The sequence below is a fragment of the Tigriopus californicus genome, chromosome 3, assembly GCF_007210705.1.
Source record: "Tigriopus californicus strain San Diego chromosome 3, Tcal_SD_v2.1, whole genome shotgun sequence".
NCBI lineage: Eukaryota > Metazoa > Arthropoda > Copepoda > Harpacticoida > Harpacticidae > Tigriopus > Tigriopus californicus.
In genome coordinates, this window is record NC_081442.1 from 1386171 (window position 1) to 1404074 (window position 17904).

Below are 17904 nucleotides of genomic sequence, written 5' to 3' on the forward strand. Positions count from 1 at the left end.
CTTGCTACTTCGAAAGTTTACAATATAAAAGTGCGCAACAATGAAAACTACACGGGTGCATCACGTAAAAGCACGGTCTATTGAAATGACGCCCATTGGTTAAATTAATTTTTCATTCATATAATTAGCAGTTTTGTTCATGATTAAGGCAAAACCCAAGCTCAGCCTTGATACTGTTTTGTAAGGTCATGTTTTTCGGTTCCAATGAGTTTGAATCAGCCTTAACACTTTGATGTCCCATGTGTGTGCTTGGCATGTGAGAGAAAACACATGCAGCCAAATATTTAGTTAACGTGGCCAAATTTTTGATTGACCGACTCCTTCCAATTTCCTTGCTACATATTTGTTTGCACACGTGACGATCGATTTATCTTCCAAGCCTCTTAAATACGAAGAGATGGAATAAAATGAGCCTGAAAGTTCAAAAAAGGTGCCAAAAGGACCAAAGGATAATAAAAAGGTGCAATTAGAATCATCTTAAAGGGCATATTTTTATCCATTTTTCAAAGTAGTACCAATTTGAAAGGCGCCTTCTAAAAAAGGCAAGTAATGCCTCTAATTTGATTTATTTTTGTTAGAAATGAGGTCAAGGATTTATTTTTTCTTCCGAAGACGGAATTCGAACTGACACTGGCACTGACACTCTTGATTTGACAGAAAGGCCCCTTGTAGTCAAAGAGGTCACAGAGGTCAGAAAGAGTTAGAGCATAGCAGAGACTTCTCTTGAGATTTGCGATGTCCATAAACGACAGAGATGCAAAAAGGCAGGCAAAGGGTGTCAACTGGCTCACCCAGAATGGTGTCCCAAACTTAGAGAGTTTTGGCCTTCTCAAATTCAATGAGAAGGGCTGTTCCAAACAGGGATGTAGCTTTTTCCACCCATTTATGTGCATGAGATCTTTGAGGCACAAGGTATGCCTCAATTTCAAATGCACAAATGCCCATCTCAGGGCCACTAGGAGGAAGAGACAGCAGTTGTCTCAACCTCTGTTGTCAAGTCTCTCAACAGACTTACCCCACCCCTTCCTCTCTCCTTCCCTATTTCCCTCCCCTTGTTCCCCTCCCTCTCCTACAACCTCACCCTCAATTCCTTTAACCTCTCTTCTGCCCAAACTTTGTAGCCCTAAGCCTCCCTCTGGTCGCCATGAGCCCCACGCATCTTTTAGATCGTATGCTCAGGTGGCGGCCAGAGTTCCTTCTCCCTCTTTCTCCTCACCTTTTACCCTCTCCTCAAAGGTTCTCTTATCCTCCACCTAAAATTAGTTTTGTCCAAAAACAGGATTTTTTAAGGTTAGAGAGCCTAGTCAAAGACTTGATAGCTCTAGTCCATCGAAGGGCTATCTGCCCATAAAAGGGATTTATTTGAATGTGCATTGTCTTATTTCCAAAAAAGACAGCACAAAAGTTAAGATCTTAGAAGAACTAGCCGTTGAGAGAGAGATTTCATTCATCTCTATAACAGAAACCTGGCTTCGGCCAGGGGTCTTAGATGAAGAACTAACCATAGTTGGTTTCAACTTAGTTCGTTGTGATAGGATACGCCCTGATAATCCCATATTCCCACATGGGGGCGTATGCCTATCACGTTAGGAATGATTTGCACATTAGTCATGTACAAATGTCGAATGGAGAAGTAGAGGTCTTAGTTTGTCATATCCAAAGGCTTGATTTGTCTATTGTAACAATGTATAGACCCCTTCTTGTTCAGTAAGCTCTTTTATGTCAGCTCTCAAATTCACTGGAAATGAGTTGGATAAGGCAGTTTGCTCGAGAGTTTTCTTTGTAGGGGACTTTAATTTATCTCTCTCTGTAGGCAGAAACTTGAGTTGTAAATTACAACGTCGGAGTAAATCTTATCTATTATCTAATGCACAAAAAAGCCTTGGGATAATCAATTGCAAATTCGTCATCAAGTTTGAATTATAACGTCACAAATTGAGTTATTGGATGTCAGCTGACAGCAATGAATATGCCAGCCAAAGCGTTCATATCAAAGTCCTGATGGTGAGGTAACTTTGCAACAGAATCGACTAAAGAATGTTGTTGCAAAGAGAGTCCAAGCGAAACAGCCTGGAGAGAGATTACTCGTAATCTACTGTTTTGAATTTGGAAAAGGAATTTAATCTTGGGTCCAAAGCTCTCTGAAAAAAGTTTCACGGAAGTTTACATTTGAATTTTGACGTGACGTTTTTATGGAACTTTGAACGGAACCCTTAGCTCTGTAGAAAGATAACACGAAAGAGAGTGAAGAAGCAGAAGGAATTGCAATTGGAAAGCAAACATCTTTTTTGGAATACAAGGTTAAATTTAGAAAGCAGACTCGTGTAAAATGACTTGAAAGGGCACATCTTCGTTCTTGGCCCATTCCCATAAGCCATGCTTTATCTGGACAATTTCCATCCCTAACTAGACTTTGGGACAAGCCAGCTGTTCATTTTAATACTATCTTCAAGGCAAATATCCTCTCGGTCAGCACATAAAAACCGTCGATTTGAATCTCGTTCCATGCCTTTCAAGGCTCCTCCAATAGAAAACTAGGCCCACATAAGGACTAGTTCCATTGGGCCGTTGTGGAAAAAACCTGCTTCCTCTCAAACCGGATAGGGCAAGAAAGGGTCCATTTTGATATTTATGGCACGGTAATGTTTCAAGTGTGTGATTTAATGGCTCCCAGTGGTAATGACAAAAGAAATTGTTTGAAAACCGAACCTTTTTTCTGACGACCGAGTAGGCGGGATTTCGTCTTCGTCTTCGCCTTCTTCCTCCGGAAGCGTAACCATTTCCAGCGTGTGTTCTTTGATGTGGCGTTCGCGTCTGAGTGGAATACACCATTTCAGGGTGGCAGACGGCCAAGTAACGCTCAAAGGCCAAAACCACGTGGGAGTAGATGGAACAGCACAGGGTGATGTTGTGGAGTGGGTACAAGAAGTAAACAAACAACAGATCGTACCACTCAGAGGTCAGATGGAAGCTCTCAACAAATGAGAACTCCGCGATGGCTGTCAGCAAGTAAATCGTGTCAAAGGCAGTCATCACGATAAGGATTTGATTGAACACGGATAGCATCTCTGGGCGTGACAAGACCACAATACTGACCTGTGGGGGAAAAAAGATAGCAGGAAATAAGTTAAAAGCGACACTTTACCGCGACAGCTTTCCAATACTGGGGACCAAAGTTTGAAGTCTGCTTTTTGCGACCTTGAGCAGTAATTCCCGAAGGAAGTGCTGGGTGTGATTGCTTACGCTGAGTATTGTTTGAGTAACCCCACTGTCAAGAAAGAAACCATTAATTTACACTTGGGTTGGAATGTCTTCCATGGAGGGCTTTCTTCCTCAACTCTGAAGTATTTGGACCAAATGGGAAGTCCAACCAGACGAAACGAAAATTGGTTTGAGAAACCAGACCCATCATCAGACGAACCAAATCCATTTCCGAACAGAGAATCAAATTCTATGACAAGTTCAGGCTTGGAAAAAAGGGAACGTGAGTGAATCGGAATATCTTCAAATAGTAAAGGTTTGCCAATTAAATCAGAGAACATTTCTATTTTCTTAGGAAATCCGATTGATATTTTTGAACTATCTTTTTCATTTACTCAGAAATCTTACATGAGTCTGGAATCGATGAATAGAAGACTATTGTTTGTAATTTACTGAATTGATATGATAGTGCGGTTGGCGAATAAACAAGAAAAGAACTCGCCGACTTCTTTCATGTACCGTTTGGCATTTTTTCATCAAATTGTGAGGTGGATCCGCTCTTCAGCGGGTGTTTCTTTTACAAAGAAAATGGCACTTTTTGCGTTCAAATTTGTAGTGTCAAACAAAAAGAAGTACAACGTCTTCGATTTGTTCATGACTGAATGTCAGCATCTATAGTTTAAAGCAAAATTAGTAAAATGACTTGCGAATGACTGGCGTCACCATGAGGTGTTAGAAAGATAGCTCATTCTAGTTGAATGATTTTCACCTATTTTTGTCATTTTTTGGCAAATTGTTTAATCTCAACCATGGAAAAAGATAATTCGGGAAGGGCAGTATAGTATTTTGGCCACTGTAGGAGAATCTTTTTAATAGGATAGTGTTTTGGGGCCGTTATATGCATCATAAACAATGTGAATCTCGCTCTTTCATTTTGAATTATACCACAAGTCATGATAAATGATGAATTTTTACATTCTCCCAAGCGCTACTACATTACAAAACCCTATCCATACAGTTATGCCATCTTCAGAATATTTCAGATTATATACCTGAAATTTAAATAAGTTTTGAAGCACTTAGGTGGTCATTGAAGTGTTGAAATGGTTCATTTTTTTCTTTTAGGTAAATAAATTGCAAAGGAATGTGTCCTAGGTTATGAAAAAAAAAATACTTTGCCACACTACGACCGACTAATTACGTCAATTATCAAACAAAGTACCTGCTTTCAATTCATTCAAACGTTGTAACTCTCCTGTGCCTGAGTTCAAGTACTTAAAATGAACCATTTTATCAATAATCAGAATTTATTTTCCAACGATTACTACTAGTCAAATAGTTCAGTTTTTATATTTCCGATTTTGAAGAGGCAGACCAACCCATCCGTGGGAAAATGGGAGCAAATTGACGTGCTGACTGGAAATAAATTCCCTTAAGTCTGACATGAATGGGTCTGACTGAAACGGAAAGGCCGAGTGAACCTTGTCTGCCAAATATCAGTTCAATGGGATCCCTTTTTAGAAGTGAAGAGCTCTTGAAAGTTGGAGCCATAATCGTGCCAAATCTGACGATCTCAATCCACTGAGAGAGCGCGGATCTTGTACTTGATATATGATCCTCCTCATTAGTACTTCTTCTTGGCTCAGAAAGGTTGGGCCTCTAGTTGGGCCCAAGGTTGGAACTCAGTTCCACCACTTCATCCGTCGAAAGCTTTCTTGGTCACTAACAAACCAAAGAGGCCCCAGAGTTCAAAGAAAATACCTTCTTTGAGGCATCTTGCTGAGCGTTGAAAATTTGATGCTTTGATTAGGTCCATGAACTGATAATTCGAACAGAAAGAACATAGGATGTCACCTGGCTTATGAAGTCAAATCAACTTTTCTCAAACAAGCTTCAAACTCTAAGTAACGTTGGTTGGAACTAGGGACCAGGGTCTTTAGTTGGAACAAACCCTTCTCAATTCAGGGCTTCTTCTGTACCAAGTCAATAATTTATACAATGGAATTCAATAAGTATTGAAGAAGAACATACAAATCAAAAGGCTTTGATATCCTAGACAGTGGAGCTTGCTTTACTCGCATGACCACCATGAACTCGCATGTGATCGGATAAACGGCACTTCAAGGACAATTGAAAACCTAATGACCCTGAAAGCCACATTTGAACGCCCATTGCTTGCTAATGGGTACTTGAATCATTCTTAGGGCCGCCAAAAGGTGACATCATCTAAAGAGAAGTTCACTACTAAAACCAACCATGCCAAGAGTTGATAGAGCCAAATTACTTGAACAAGAATGATGGGGGGCAATCCTGACCAAGCGAGACTTGCATATGCTGTAGATCTAGAGGATTGTCAGAGAAAAGTTACTCCAACCAAGCCACTTGAGGTTTTGCTTTGAACACATTTTGGTGGTCGGGCAGCAGGGTGACGGGCTGATCGACTTCTCTTGCGTTACTCAGTTTCAACCAAAGCAGACAAAGCAGCCATCAACTCACTGGCTCCCTGAATTCGGAACTTGATTTTGAGAATTACGTAACTAAATATGCTCAAAGCCGATCCCTATCGCACCCACCAGGCAGCGGCGAGGGAGCCAAAAAAATCTCAGAAATCTCATGAGTATCGCTTCTCTGACTAGCCCTCTATGCAAATCCATTCCAAATTACCTGAACAAGAACAATGGGGGCAATCCTGACCAAGCAAAACTTGTATGTACTGAACACCTGCACTGGTAATTGCAGACAAATTCCGGTGCTTGCGTTCCCAGTCTCTAGGGAAGAAGCTTTTTGAAAAGACACCTACAGTTGGCACTTCATATCTTTCTGTCCTTTGTCAAGTGCTTTTTGCACCACCTAAATAAAGTGCAAAAAAAATCCAGGACATGATTTTAAGCCTCTAAGAGTGTTTGTAAACGTTTGAGGGGCCATAAACGTAGAATGTTCCTCCTTTTTCCGTTGCCAAAAATCATAATAAATATCAAATCTAGCCGATTTTTCTTCTCAGACTATAGTGTTCAATGGTCGAAGAAGCTGCATAGTAAAAGGTTGTTATATTTCACTTTTATCATTCTTAATACATTATTAATCCAATTTCAAATTTGACACAGAAATTAGGATGGGATTTTGCATAAATGTTCTCAATGAACGTTGATTTCTAACATAACCCTAAAGAGAGCCTTGAGGCCACTTTTTTAAAGGTAAAAGGCCGAGCTTAAGGATCAAAGATAATCCCAGAACTTGTCCTTTTAGGTATAAAACTTTGCTCATTGGTCTCCTGAAGTAGAAGGTAGGAGGCCTTAGGTAAAAAGAAAACTTGCTTTAAGAAGCTGATATGATCAAACTGTTCATAAAGGTTGGCCTTCAAGTGAAACATTTTTCCTCAGTCAATTAGAAATCATTAGCCAAAGATGGAACCCAAAATTTACGGCATCTTAATTAGTGAAAAGTGTCGAAAATAAACCACCACAAAAGGTTGCTTAAAGTTATTTGAGTCCACAAAAAATGATTGGGCGTCCCTAGAATGAGTTGGAAATGCCAAAACTAACTTTCCTAGCGAAGAGTTTTCATAATTAGTTGGTGCACGTTCTCGTTTACTTCGTTATGAGTCTTTTAGTTCATGATGGCTAACACTTCCTTTGAGTTACAATTCAACATTTCAAAAATATTATTGAATCTTATAAAACAGCCTCTCTTCTGCCACTAGGAACTGAATGAAAGCCGATTGGTTATTGTTGAATATTTTGACCTTGGAAAACTTTGAAAAATGAAAACATAGCCTCAAGATCATAAGTCCAAAGTCACCCCTATTACTCATTCATCACATAACATCAACAATACATAGCAGGCCGATAGCTGGGATCTAAGGATCGTTTTGGAACATCTGGTCAAAGAATGCGGAAAGAGAAACCAAAAATGCGAAGCGCTCTTGAATAGTATAAAAATCCGCATCTCCTTCCTATACAGAGACCAAGTCCTAGCCTCCAATGCAAAAGCGGTCAAGCTCATGTCAGGCCCCTAGTATTTATAGCCCAATAATTCAGATGATTTTGAGCTCGTTGGAAGTAAAGCTGACACAGAGATGGTCTCTTTTATGTTTCGTACACAAATGGTTTGTTCGGCCTCGAATATAAATATCGTTCAGTCCAACCGCCTGGAATAAGTATGTGCTTAGAGTGGACAGAGCCATCTGGTCTGAATTGAGAAGGGGCTGGTCACTTACCGTGTTGCCAATCATGCCAATAACGCCCACAGCGCAGAGGAGAATGCCTTGGATCCAGAATCGACAATGTTCCGATACCGTGTCCGTAGACAAATTTGTGCACACAGACTCGTTAGACCCGAATCCATTGGTTTCACTGGACATTGACGACGATCCATTCGCGGCCAATTGCACCGATGTCAGCAAATCGCCCATGCTCGAATGGTTGCCTTTGGCGCCTAGGCCCGTCAGGGCGGACAGGCCCTGGACTATGGGCTCCACGGAACTTTGGGTGAGTGGGTCCATTTTATGTTATTTCTTTGAGGATCCTGCTACGAGACTCCTCGAGAAGGAGAGAAACGGCGGGTATTTTCACAAGACCATCCCCATAAATCTGTCTATTCAGCTCAGTTTGTAGTGGAAGCCAATGAAAGGAGGAACAGGAACGAATTGTGCCATGCCAAGTCTCTGTTTGATTTTGTCAAATGCACTTGGAGGGGGGGCTTCTTCGAGGGCTCTTCACGCCCAAGGTCTTAAGACCCCTTCAAACGCAACCGACCAACCATTTGCTATATCCGCTCAAAGAAAAGAGCGTGCTGTAGTGGGCCTGATCCATCCAAAGCACTCCCAAGGGTGAATAAATAACTGTGCAATGCAATTGAAATGATGATAAACTCTTGAGACGAAGGGCTGAATTTGGTTAGTCTCTCCAGTATGTGATCTTAGTTTACGTACACTGAAGGAACTAACAGGAGAGTTAAAAAAAAACCTCAAGCACTTTGATTGGGAAAGCGTTGTCGTTCAGTTTTGGATGTATCAAAAAAACTTACGTGCGTACATTAGAGTTGAAATAGTTTTGACAAAAAGTAGGTTCATGCTAAGAATTTGATATATTATACTACAGCCACAACCTGCCTTTTGAATCGCTGGTTTTCAGTTTAGAAAATAAAGATATTTTTATCAGTTGTCAAGCGCAAAATAGACCTTACACTACTGGTTTGGGAGTTCATGTTTCAAAGGAGAGAGACTCTTGGAATCAGCTTGATGCCAAATGTGTGAGTACTTTAGATAAACATTCCAAGTAGAAACTGGAGCCTGTCGTGTTCACTTGTAATTGTATAAAGTGATAAACAAGAGAATAGACCAAAGTATCAAAAGAAATTGATTGTTTTTAAATGCACATTTTTGCATAAGTATCATACTCAGTTCAGATGGAAACTGCACAGTTGAAAAAAGTGTCCAAAAATAACTTTCGAAATAAATGATCAGTAAGAGGGCTTGTTTCCAAACTCGGGTCTTGTGATTCTTTTTATCCAACATTTCTCCCAATTTTAGTATTGGATAGATGGATCCTCGTAAGGCAGTGCTTGTAAAGTGTCAATGGCAAAGCAAATATTTTGAATGATATTGCCAAAGATAACAAGCGCGTCAGAATTTAATATTGAAAAATCGGGAAAAGACACCCAAGTGAAGAGTCCTCCTATCTTTCCTGGAAACCAGCTCATAAGTTCAAAAACAAACTGTGAAAAGCCAGAGTGTCAACTATCTTTCGATTGTTATAAGAAGGCTATACATATCCAATACATCTCTCGAGCTTACTAATAGCACAAAGGGATGGATGCTCCTCGTAAAGAAGTTCATGTAAAGCGTCAATGGTAAAACAAATAGCCAGAACCTTTAAAGCCGTTTCGACAATAATGGAAACCCGTAATCCCTCACAAGCATTGTTGACAGACCGTCCGAGACGTGGAAATGGCCTGTTTTTGTCTGTCCTTGAGTAGGTCGATTTTTGCTCACTCAGTAGAACAATGACACCACATTTCTCGACTGGGATGAGACATCGGATCGTTCACGTAGGAAGCACCAACCCATGAGTCTCTTTAAGTGGCACTTTATTCTCGTCAGATTTGGAGGTATGTGATCCAGATGTAAGGCAAACAATTCATTCAATTGACGCTCTCCAGGGTGACCGGGTAATTCTAATGCATCCATGGCAGGCAAAGCAATGTCTCGCCGTTGAGCGTTGACATTGGCATTTCTTGCCTTCGGTCTTTTATCTGTTTACGAGTGACAGGAATGTGATATACAGCTTAACGACGCCGATTGGACAGTGACCCCAACTAAAAATAGGAGCGGCGTGTGAAAATACCCTGATCCAATTCCAAGAGAGCACGGCGCTCGCACTGACTTTCTTTAGCCTTGAGGAATCCAGGATTGGTCGTCGGATCTAAATTTGACAGTCTCCAATCTATTCGAGCCATTTACCACCACCCCAAGGCAGATCGTTGGTGGATCTAAAATATCACTATTGCCATTCGTGGCCACGAGAACTTCTCGTCTTTCCCGATCTTCCACCGAGTTTCGGAACTTTTTTCTTCCACCTGCAAGAAAAGAAGGAGGAGACAATCTTATTTTGATGCTCGATTTTTTTTGTGTGTGAAAGTGATTCTAAACTTCTCCGTGGATCCTGAATCTGGATGACCCCCGGACTCCAATTCAAGACTTTTTCGCACGATTGAGGTCAAAGTTTGCTTTCAACTCGGGAAATGTCGTCAGTGCCAAGGAAGGTTTAATTGGGTACTGAATAGGAAGCAGAGGAACACATTGGGTCGGGTCTGAGCAATGACAAGATTTGGGTCGCTCATTTTTTGTCCAAACTTTCGCTTTGATTGCTTGCCTAAGGCTACTTTTTATTGTCAAGCCAGAGCTGTCTGAAATGGGAGGAGGCAACCCTTCGAAAATGGCGAAAAATACGCGAGTGTGTGTCGTTATTTGTGGTAAGATTTTGCTTCGTGATGAGATGATAAGTAAAACGCTTGGATGTGTTACGAGTGCTTCAAATTAGACCTCATCTCACATACATGTGCATGAAAAAGAACGTTAAAAGAGACTCATAATGGCGATGCTGGAGTTAGATACGCAGTGCAAGTTTTTCTCGATTATGGAACATATTTGGCAAACAAATGCATTAGCTAGGTACATTCAATGAATAACCATTCGTTTTAGAACATATTTGCAAATACTGCACGTACCATATGAATAAAAGAACTCGAACTTGTATGTTCATAAAGAGCTCTATAGACTGCAATAAAGCACTGAGAGCTGATTATTTTACAAGCGATAATTTCTGTTCAAGACTTAAAAGTTTCTTCCGTTCGTCCATTAGCCACAAAAACATGCCTGCTACTTGTTGGCAACCAAATCAATATTTGGTAAAAATGGTTCATTCTTTCCAATTGTATACCTGAATGGTGACGTGGTTGACTCAGAAAACTTAGATTTTCAATAGCTGTAAAATTGACCAGTAGACTGATACATCAAGTGCTCCCTTGCCTTCAGGAATAACCACAGATTCATCATTTATTGAGTTCTTCGTAAGTGTAACAAAAATGGCCTAATTATCCGATAATTGGCTCACTGCCTTATCCATTATTTGACGTCTAAAAATTGCCCTCTCAAACCATTTTGACCTGGGGGAAGTCTTGAACAAGACTTTTGCTTTGCTCGTACTTTTTGAAAGCAGGAAGTTTCTACTAGTCCGTTGCATTTGTGTGCAACCCATAACAATTGATCAAAGAATGCCAAGGTACCTGCATCAGGTTACTCCATCTTTTGAATTAGCTTGGGATGTGGGTTGTTCTCGGAACAAAAGGCTTTTCTTAAGAGACCTATTTACTCGTACCACACCATACATCCCATTCATGGTCAAGTCTGGGAAATCTTAATCCTTTCCAATCTTCAAAGAAATGCGCCAAGTAACGAGAACAACACGGAGATTGTGATCAAGTCGAGAATATCGCGTAATTTGCAGGGACCAATTAGGATTGAAATGTTATATTTTTAGTTCTTATCAATCAAATGTGTTCCTTCTCTCAATGTCTAGATAACATTGCAAAAATATATATTTTTGATTGATTGAGGTGAAAATCAAAGCAAGTGCTTAGAGAAACTTGAACTTGGGCTCGTAAAAACACAAAGTTGGTTGATTCGAAATAGAAATCTAGTTTTCATTGTGCGACTGTCCAATTACCTTTAAGTACTTTGCTTATATTTGCGTAAATATGCAGTATTTTTAGGCAAGGTGAGATTGGACCCATTATGTTTAGCAAACCAGGAACAAAGAAGGGGTATGGGTTTTTAATTAATCGTGTGCATAAATGAAGCCTTCCTTGGCTAAAAGTATATCCTGTTTGATTAATTGTTGACCTCAAAAACGATGATCATTTAGGGTTCTGATGTCTTCATGACATGCTAAAAAGAAATCCAAATGGCCATGGTTTGTCTTGTAAGGCCTAAAACGTATGACACAAATCGACATATTAAGGTTCGTTAGGAAGCTTGTGTTTTTTATTGTGGTTACAGTATATTAAGGAAATGGGAAGTCAAAATATTTTTTCGCGACATTTAGACTCATTGGATTTAATCTTGAGAAAGGAACTTGGCCTTAGTTTGGTTTTTAAACGGGTAATCCTCATTTTAATCGCAAAATATATAGCACAAAACAGTATTTCAAAGATTAAAAACTTCTTACATTTGATGCATAACCATTTGTTCCTTTTCCAGAAACGAGTTCTCCTTTTGAAGCTTGATTTCGTGCTTATATAATTGATTAACGTTCAAATGGTTGAAAGCAAAAATTAAGCTCCCACCGTATCGATTAATCTTCTGTCAATATTGCAATCAATAAATATCATGAAGAATCGTGCTTCCCAAATAGCATATAGATGTGATAGATGACCTTGAATGTCATTGTGGCCAAAAAACCACCCCAATACTTAACATTTATTCAAGTGTCTCCAAATTTGCTTAGCAAATTGCAACTCTATTTGGTACCGGCTATCTTGCTTGTGAAGGAAAATTCAATGAAAAAAAACAAATACTGTAATTGAAAATGCCACTTTGTAACTAATCAAATTTGACGTTTGATGAGAATAAACTACGTCGAAAGACGGATCAAAAGAGAATTTTGGAAAAAAGGCTGAAACAAAACCGAAACCGAAAGCTCTTCTGCCAGAAATGTAATATAGAACGAACGAAATTTTGAGCAAATGGTTTCTCACCAAGATACAAAAAGGAATGTTGACAAAATTCTTCGTGCTAAGAAATTTGACGGATCTTTTTAATACCAATGTTTTGCCCAGCTTATGTGTTTCCCAAAACTTTTGTTTGATGGACTTCTGCTCCAAAACTAAACGAATCAAAATAATCAAATAGTATGCAAAATCAAGTTAGACAACTAAATCTTCTTGCGCTTGAGCTTGCGGGGTTTTGCCCTTCCATGGGTGTCTTCCTACAATGCATGCAATTCTGACCTTGACTATCAGATCAAATGAAAGAAAACTAGAAAGAGAGACAATTTAGTTTCAAAGACTTGTCAATTCAAAACATGATTCCCAAGAAGTTTGTCAAAAATTCCAAAAGCAAAATCGATTACGTTCTTTTTCCTCAGAGATGGGGACGATAAGGTTACGCCATTTTCTGTTCTATTTTCCCTATTTCATTGGTCATGTAGGGAACATTTTATTTCCCCTTTCAAATCAAAATCAATGCAGTACAAATGTTTTCCTTTGGAAGAGCTCCTTATTCATTTCTGCATTTCAGTATGCAATTGGCTTCAATGCACACTTTCAAATAAGGGAAATGTGCTAGACTAAAGCAATCATCCCCACCAATCTATTTTGCACTTTTAATTCCATTTCGTTAATCCGATTATGTGTTCAGGAGCAAAAAAATCCATGGTCTGTAAATCGCCAGCACAGAAAAATAATCTAGAAAGGAAAGACTTGACTTAAGACTATTTCGATATAGGAACTTTTAATTGGTTAAATATGAATTTGCCAATTCAATTTTGATTCTTAGAAGCACAACACTCCAGATTTGTCACCATTCAATGAGTAAGGGTCAGTAAGATTGTTCTTTGTCTCGATTTCCCTTTTCCATTATTTTGAAGCAATGTAACAAAGATATGAAGTAAAAAAAGATTTCCTTTATATTCCTCACAAGATGATGTGTACTGGGTGTTAGTTGACGTCAATAACCTTTCCAAGATATCTTCAGCTTTCTTAAGTTATTTGAAATGGGAAGATATAGAGTAGCTCGCTAATTGTAACATCTTAGTCATTTCTAAGTAAGCCTGTTGCCTTTGCCTTTTACTTAACGCCGAAAAAGTTGCCTCTTTTTTACGTTATGGCCCAATTGTTTTAACTCATTTCTTGACTGACCTTAACTATGAGCCTTCACAGCTCGTTTAGGTCAAAAGTAAGGTTCTCAAAATTATGCAAAAAAAGAAAGTCAAGATGCCAATAGAGATGCAAAAAAACAAGCCCAGGATGCAAATAAGGATGTGATTAAACTTCAAAGATGCTTAACATTATCAAGTCATTTTAAGAAATATGTTGAGCTGTACACTTATATTATTGTATTTTTATAGCATTATGCTCTGATTCCAGTGGATCAGCATTGAACGGTAATCCAAGACATGGACTTCATGTCCAAGACTAAACTTCCATAACAATCACAGGTGTCCGTCTGTCCGTCTGTCCCCCAAGTAATCAAAAGCCAGCAGGGGCACTTCAAGTTTCAATGGCTGGTGTCAGGGTGTCCCGGATACGTGCTGGGATCAACGTATGGGCAGGAAAATGCACGTCTCTACCGGAGATCACCTCTTTTTATACATGAGGAAATCGACTACAGCCAATATCGTTCTTTGAAAGTACTAAGTGGATTGGTGTTTGTGCGTTTATGTTAGATAAAATATGCTGATTCAATATTTCCAGAGTGTTTTACGATCACCTATGTGTCCTAGCAAAGAGATGCTAGGCGTCACCCTGAATTGTCATTCTCAGACATGCGTCAGGGGTGCCAATTTCTCATCAAAACAGTGAAAATGCATTTTTTGGCCCAAAAAAAAAGCCAAAAGACGTCCAAGATGCATGAAAACGTGAAAACGGGCTAACAGGATGCAAAAAATGCAAATAAGGGTCTAAGATGTAAATAAATGTTATTTGCATAAGCTTGAGAACACTAGTCATAAGTCAGGCTTGCTTCAATGTGCTTAAAATTAATTGAAAATCAACAGGATGCAATGATCAAAGTATTTATGTGGAAGGAAATTAAATGTTATATAGCCTCTATTTTGGTCAATTTTTACCCTTGAAACAAAGGGCCATCATCTATTTATAACATTTTATCAACACTCCACACTTTTGACCGGCAATTTGCCAAAACTTCAAAATTAATGAAAAATTATAAAGATGTCGTTTCATAGAAGTTCTTTTTTTTTGTTTACGGTGACTGGGAATGATTTCCCAGCAAGTCATGTTTGATAAAAAAATTGGTCCGATAATGAGTTGGAGTTTGCCGCTCTGAAACCTCCCTGAACGTATGGTTGATCAGGGATCGATTGCAAAAATTGATCAAGATCCCGCTTAAAAACTTAACAGAGGTTCATCTAAATCATAGAATCGTCGAAGTGCTACTGGCAAAAGGTTAAATAGGGCAGGGCCTCTGTTCAAGACAAAACCGGTTTTAAGATTTTTCAGGATCTTATTGTCCATCGAATTCACTCGATGTCGAATGGTACAAGTGATGCCTCTTCTATCACTCAATTTGTATACAACTCCTGGGTTGTGGCAGAGGTCATGGAGGCATTTAAACATGTAGATAATCATATATCGCTCGTATCTTCTTTGAGTCCTGTATAGTTCCAGGGATTTGAGCCGATCCCAGTAGCTTAAATGGCTCACGCCTGCAATATTTCGCTTGAAGCTCCTCTGCACTCTTTCAATCTTATTTAGACCTGCTGCGGTCATGGGGGCCCAAACTGGGGATGCATACTCCAAGTGCGGCTGTACTATTGACTTATATGAAGTTTTCATAGTTAATGGGTCACGGGATTTGAAGGTGCGGTATATCCATCCGCATGTCTCACTTTAATTTGGATATGTTCCTCAAACTTTCCATCTATCGCAACAACTATTCCCAGATCTTTGACCGAGACGACCATCTCTATTGGTTTTTTACAATTGTCTAAATAGGTCGGTTGTTCGATGCCCTTGGGATCAAACGTTATGGCTTGAAACTTCTCACCGTTCAACTTCATGTTTTTTTCAGCCACCCAATCATAAACCTGATCTAAATCATTTTTTAGGTCTTGAGTGTTCCCATATTTTTTTCCAAAAACTAACTTGGTATCATCAACTTACGACGAGATGGGCGATATAAGGGGTAATGTTTGTTGAGGAGATATGATGAGGATAGATAGTAGAGGCCCAAGAGTTCGTTTCGGTTAGTTTGTTCATTTTGTAGGGGTATATTATTTTTCTATTAGTTAGCGGTGAATCTGTTGGTGGTATCATTTACAAGACAGTTGCATTTATTGTAAACATAAAATTTGTTGGCTGTCCTCCTCACAAGATAAAGATTTTATTTTGGTCATCTTAATTGCCAATTTTTCACATTGCAATTGAAGAAAACAAATAACAACAGCATAGAAACCATTAAGCAATATTTCATGATCCAAAATGTTTGTAAGGCAAAAAAACACTAACCTGTTGGCAGAAAATAGTTCAATCATGTTTTGATTAAAAGTTTAAAAACACATACAAAAATCCTCAAATGTTTACGGCATTGAGTATGTTTATCATTCTCAAAATCGTCTTTCTTTACTTGGGTCCCTCCTTATCTCCAGACGATCGCCTTAGAAACAATGAAGGACATTGGAGGAAAACCTAAACCTGACCTAAAAGTCACAAAAACAGCAGTTAAGATTTCAGTTGCAACTCCCATTTTACAATCATCTTTAAAACTTATAAGTAGTCAGACCAAAAACATTTTTACACAAAAAATATTTTCACTTATTCTGGGATTTTGGGGCCAAAAAAAATATTCTTGTCCATTTTCATCATTTTTATGACCTTTTTTTTCTTCCTGTGCTGATACGTAACTATGAGAAAGATGACTTCTGAGAACAAGGACTTTATTCAGTTGTGGATCAAATAGGACACAAATCTAATCATTAAGTGAGCAAAAATTCCCTAAGCAATAGCACTAGACTGTCGAAAAGAATCAATTGTATACTCTACCATAAAATCGCAATCACTTAAAAAGTATCCTAATGTCAAGCATTGCAATAAAGAAGATTTAATTTCTTGTCAATAAGATGAAGAAGCTCAATAGATCATCCAGTATATGCAATTGCTTTCCTAGAATTTGACAACAGAAAACGGCACTAAACAGGACTAACAATGACCTTTTGGCCATGGTAGCAACGTTTTGCCTTTTTTGTTCGGTCCCAACGTCTCTTTCATTTTTAGGCCAAAATGGGACCTGGTTTTTTTAAGGTTTACTAATCAGGAGCCAGCATGGACATGGCAAGAATCTGCTTCTTATGGATAGGAGGTACAATTGACAGTGCTTGAAGATATTGTAATGTAATATTCCTTTTCATCCATGTGTTGCTTAATATGAAAGGCAAGAATAGCCCCCCGTCAAACGTGTTGTTGGCTATGATTTGTAAAGTTTACTTGCAAATTTTTGTCTAAATTTTTTGATTTTTAATGCGATCAACATATTTGGGTGTTTTTAAGCAACATAAAATGACAAATTTGGGTTAAAAATCCAACATATTTTGCCGAAGCCTGCTTATAACACTTCTGAATTCAGATTTGCATTACTATTTTAGTTATCATTTTGATTTTTTTGGTTCCAGCCTTTGATTCTCTGAAAACCAGAATACTTATCCTCTGCAAAACAGATATACAGTCAATTATAAACCGAAAATTGTCCCTCCATTTTCGGCAAGCAGCTAATTCTATCAGTATTGAACAGTCCAGGGTCGAGTAATGATTTATAAATCGCCCGTCTCGGTTCTTGATCACTAATCAGTTTATCTTATCCAGACTAATGCTAATTCTCGATCCATTTCCAGGCTTTTTGGTTCCACTCTCCCTTTTCGCAGCCAAGGCCACTTGTTTGTGGTAGACCACTACCCATTAACAAGCAAGCATTGAAGGCCACCAAACAAAGGTTACGAGAAACTTTTACCTGTCTCTCTCACTCTCTGATCGTTGGCATTGGATTGTCACCAAAGTTCGTCACACTTGTCCCTGGCACTGGCGATCGAATTGGTATTACGTATATCTTGGGCTGAATATGAACTCACTTGGCACCCACACAACACACAACTGATGTTTGAAGTGCGTGAGGGTTCAAGTTTCGCTCGCTTCAGAGCTTCGCTTCCTCACGGTCTTCTTCCGAGCTTTCGCGCCTTTCTGCAAAGTTTTCCGCGCTTTCCCAGTTTCGCAAGTTCCTCAGGGGTCTGATTCCAGTTCTCTCGCCTTACAGCAATATCTCACGCATATGTGGATCCCACTACATCCACGATCGACGAGGGGTCTTTTGGGGACGATTCCTAGTCTCAAGGGGACCAGGATTTCAGACGGACTCTCGAGCAAAAGGAGGAATATCGAAGCGACGTTTTAATATCAAGAGAGCCCTTTTCATGAAGT

General features: G+C 39.2%; 1 protein-coding gene across 2 annotated transcripts in view; it reads right to left on the bottom strand.

The window, feature by feature from the left end:
* The window catches only part of LOC131878094 (FMRFamide receptor-like), a 55222-nt gene extending 37519 nt beyond the window's left edge, over positions 1 to 17703 (bottom strand). Inside the window, exons 1-4 of one of the 2 annotated variants that reach the window (XM_059223993.1) lie at positions 17441 to 17703; positions 9546 to 9777; positions 7418 to 7736; positions 2710 to 3096 (exon numbers count right to left, since the gene is read on the bottom strand). In XM_059223993.1, coding sequence (XP_059079976.1) covers positions 2710 to 3096; positions 7418 to 7702 — 672 coding nt within the window. In that variant the 5' untranslated portion in view covers positions 7703 to 7736; positions 9546 to 9777; positions 17441 to 17703. Of the gene's footprint in view, positions 1 to 2709; positions 3097 to 7417; positions 7740 to 9545; positions 9778 to 17440 lie in introns of both variants that reach the window. The other variant, XM_059223992.1, reaches the window with a different exon arrangement.
* Positions 17704 to 17904: the final 201 nt, after the last annotated feature.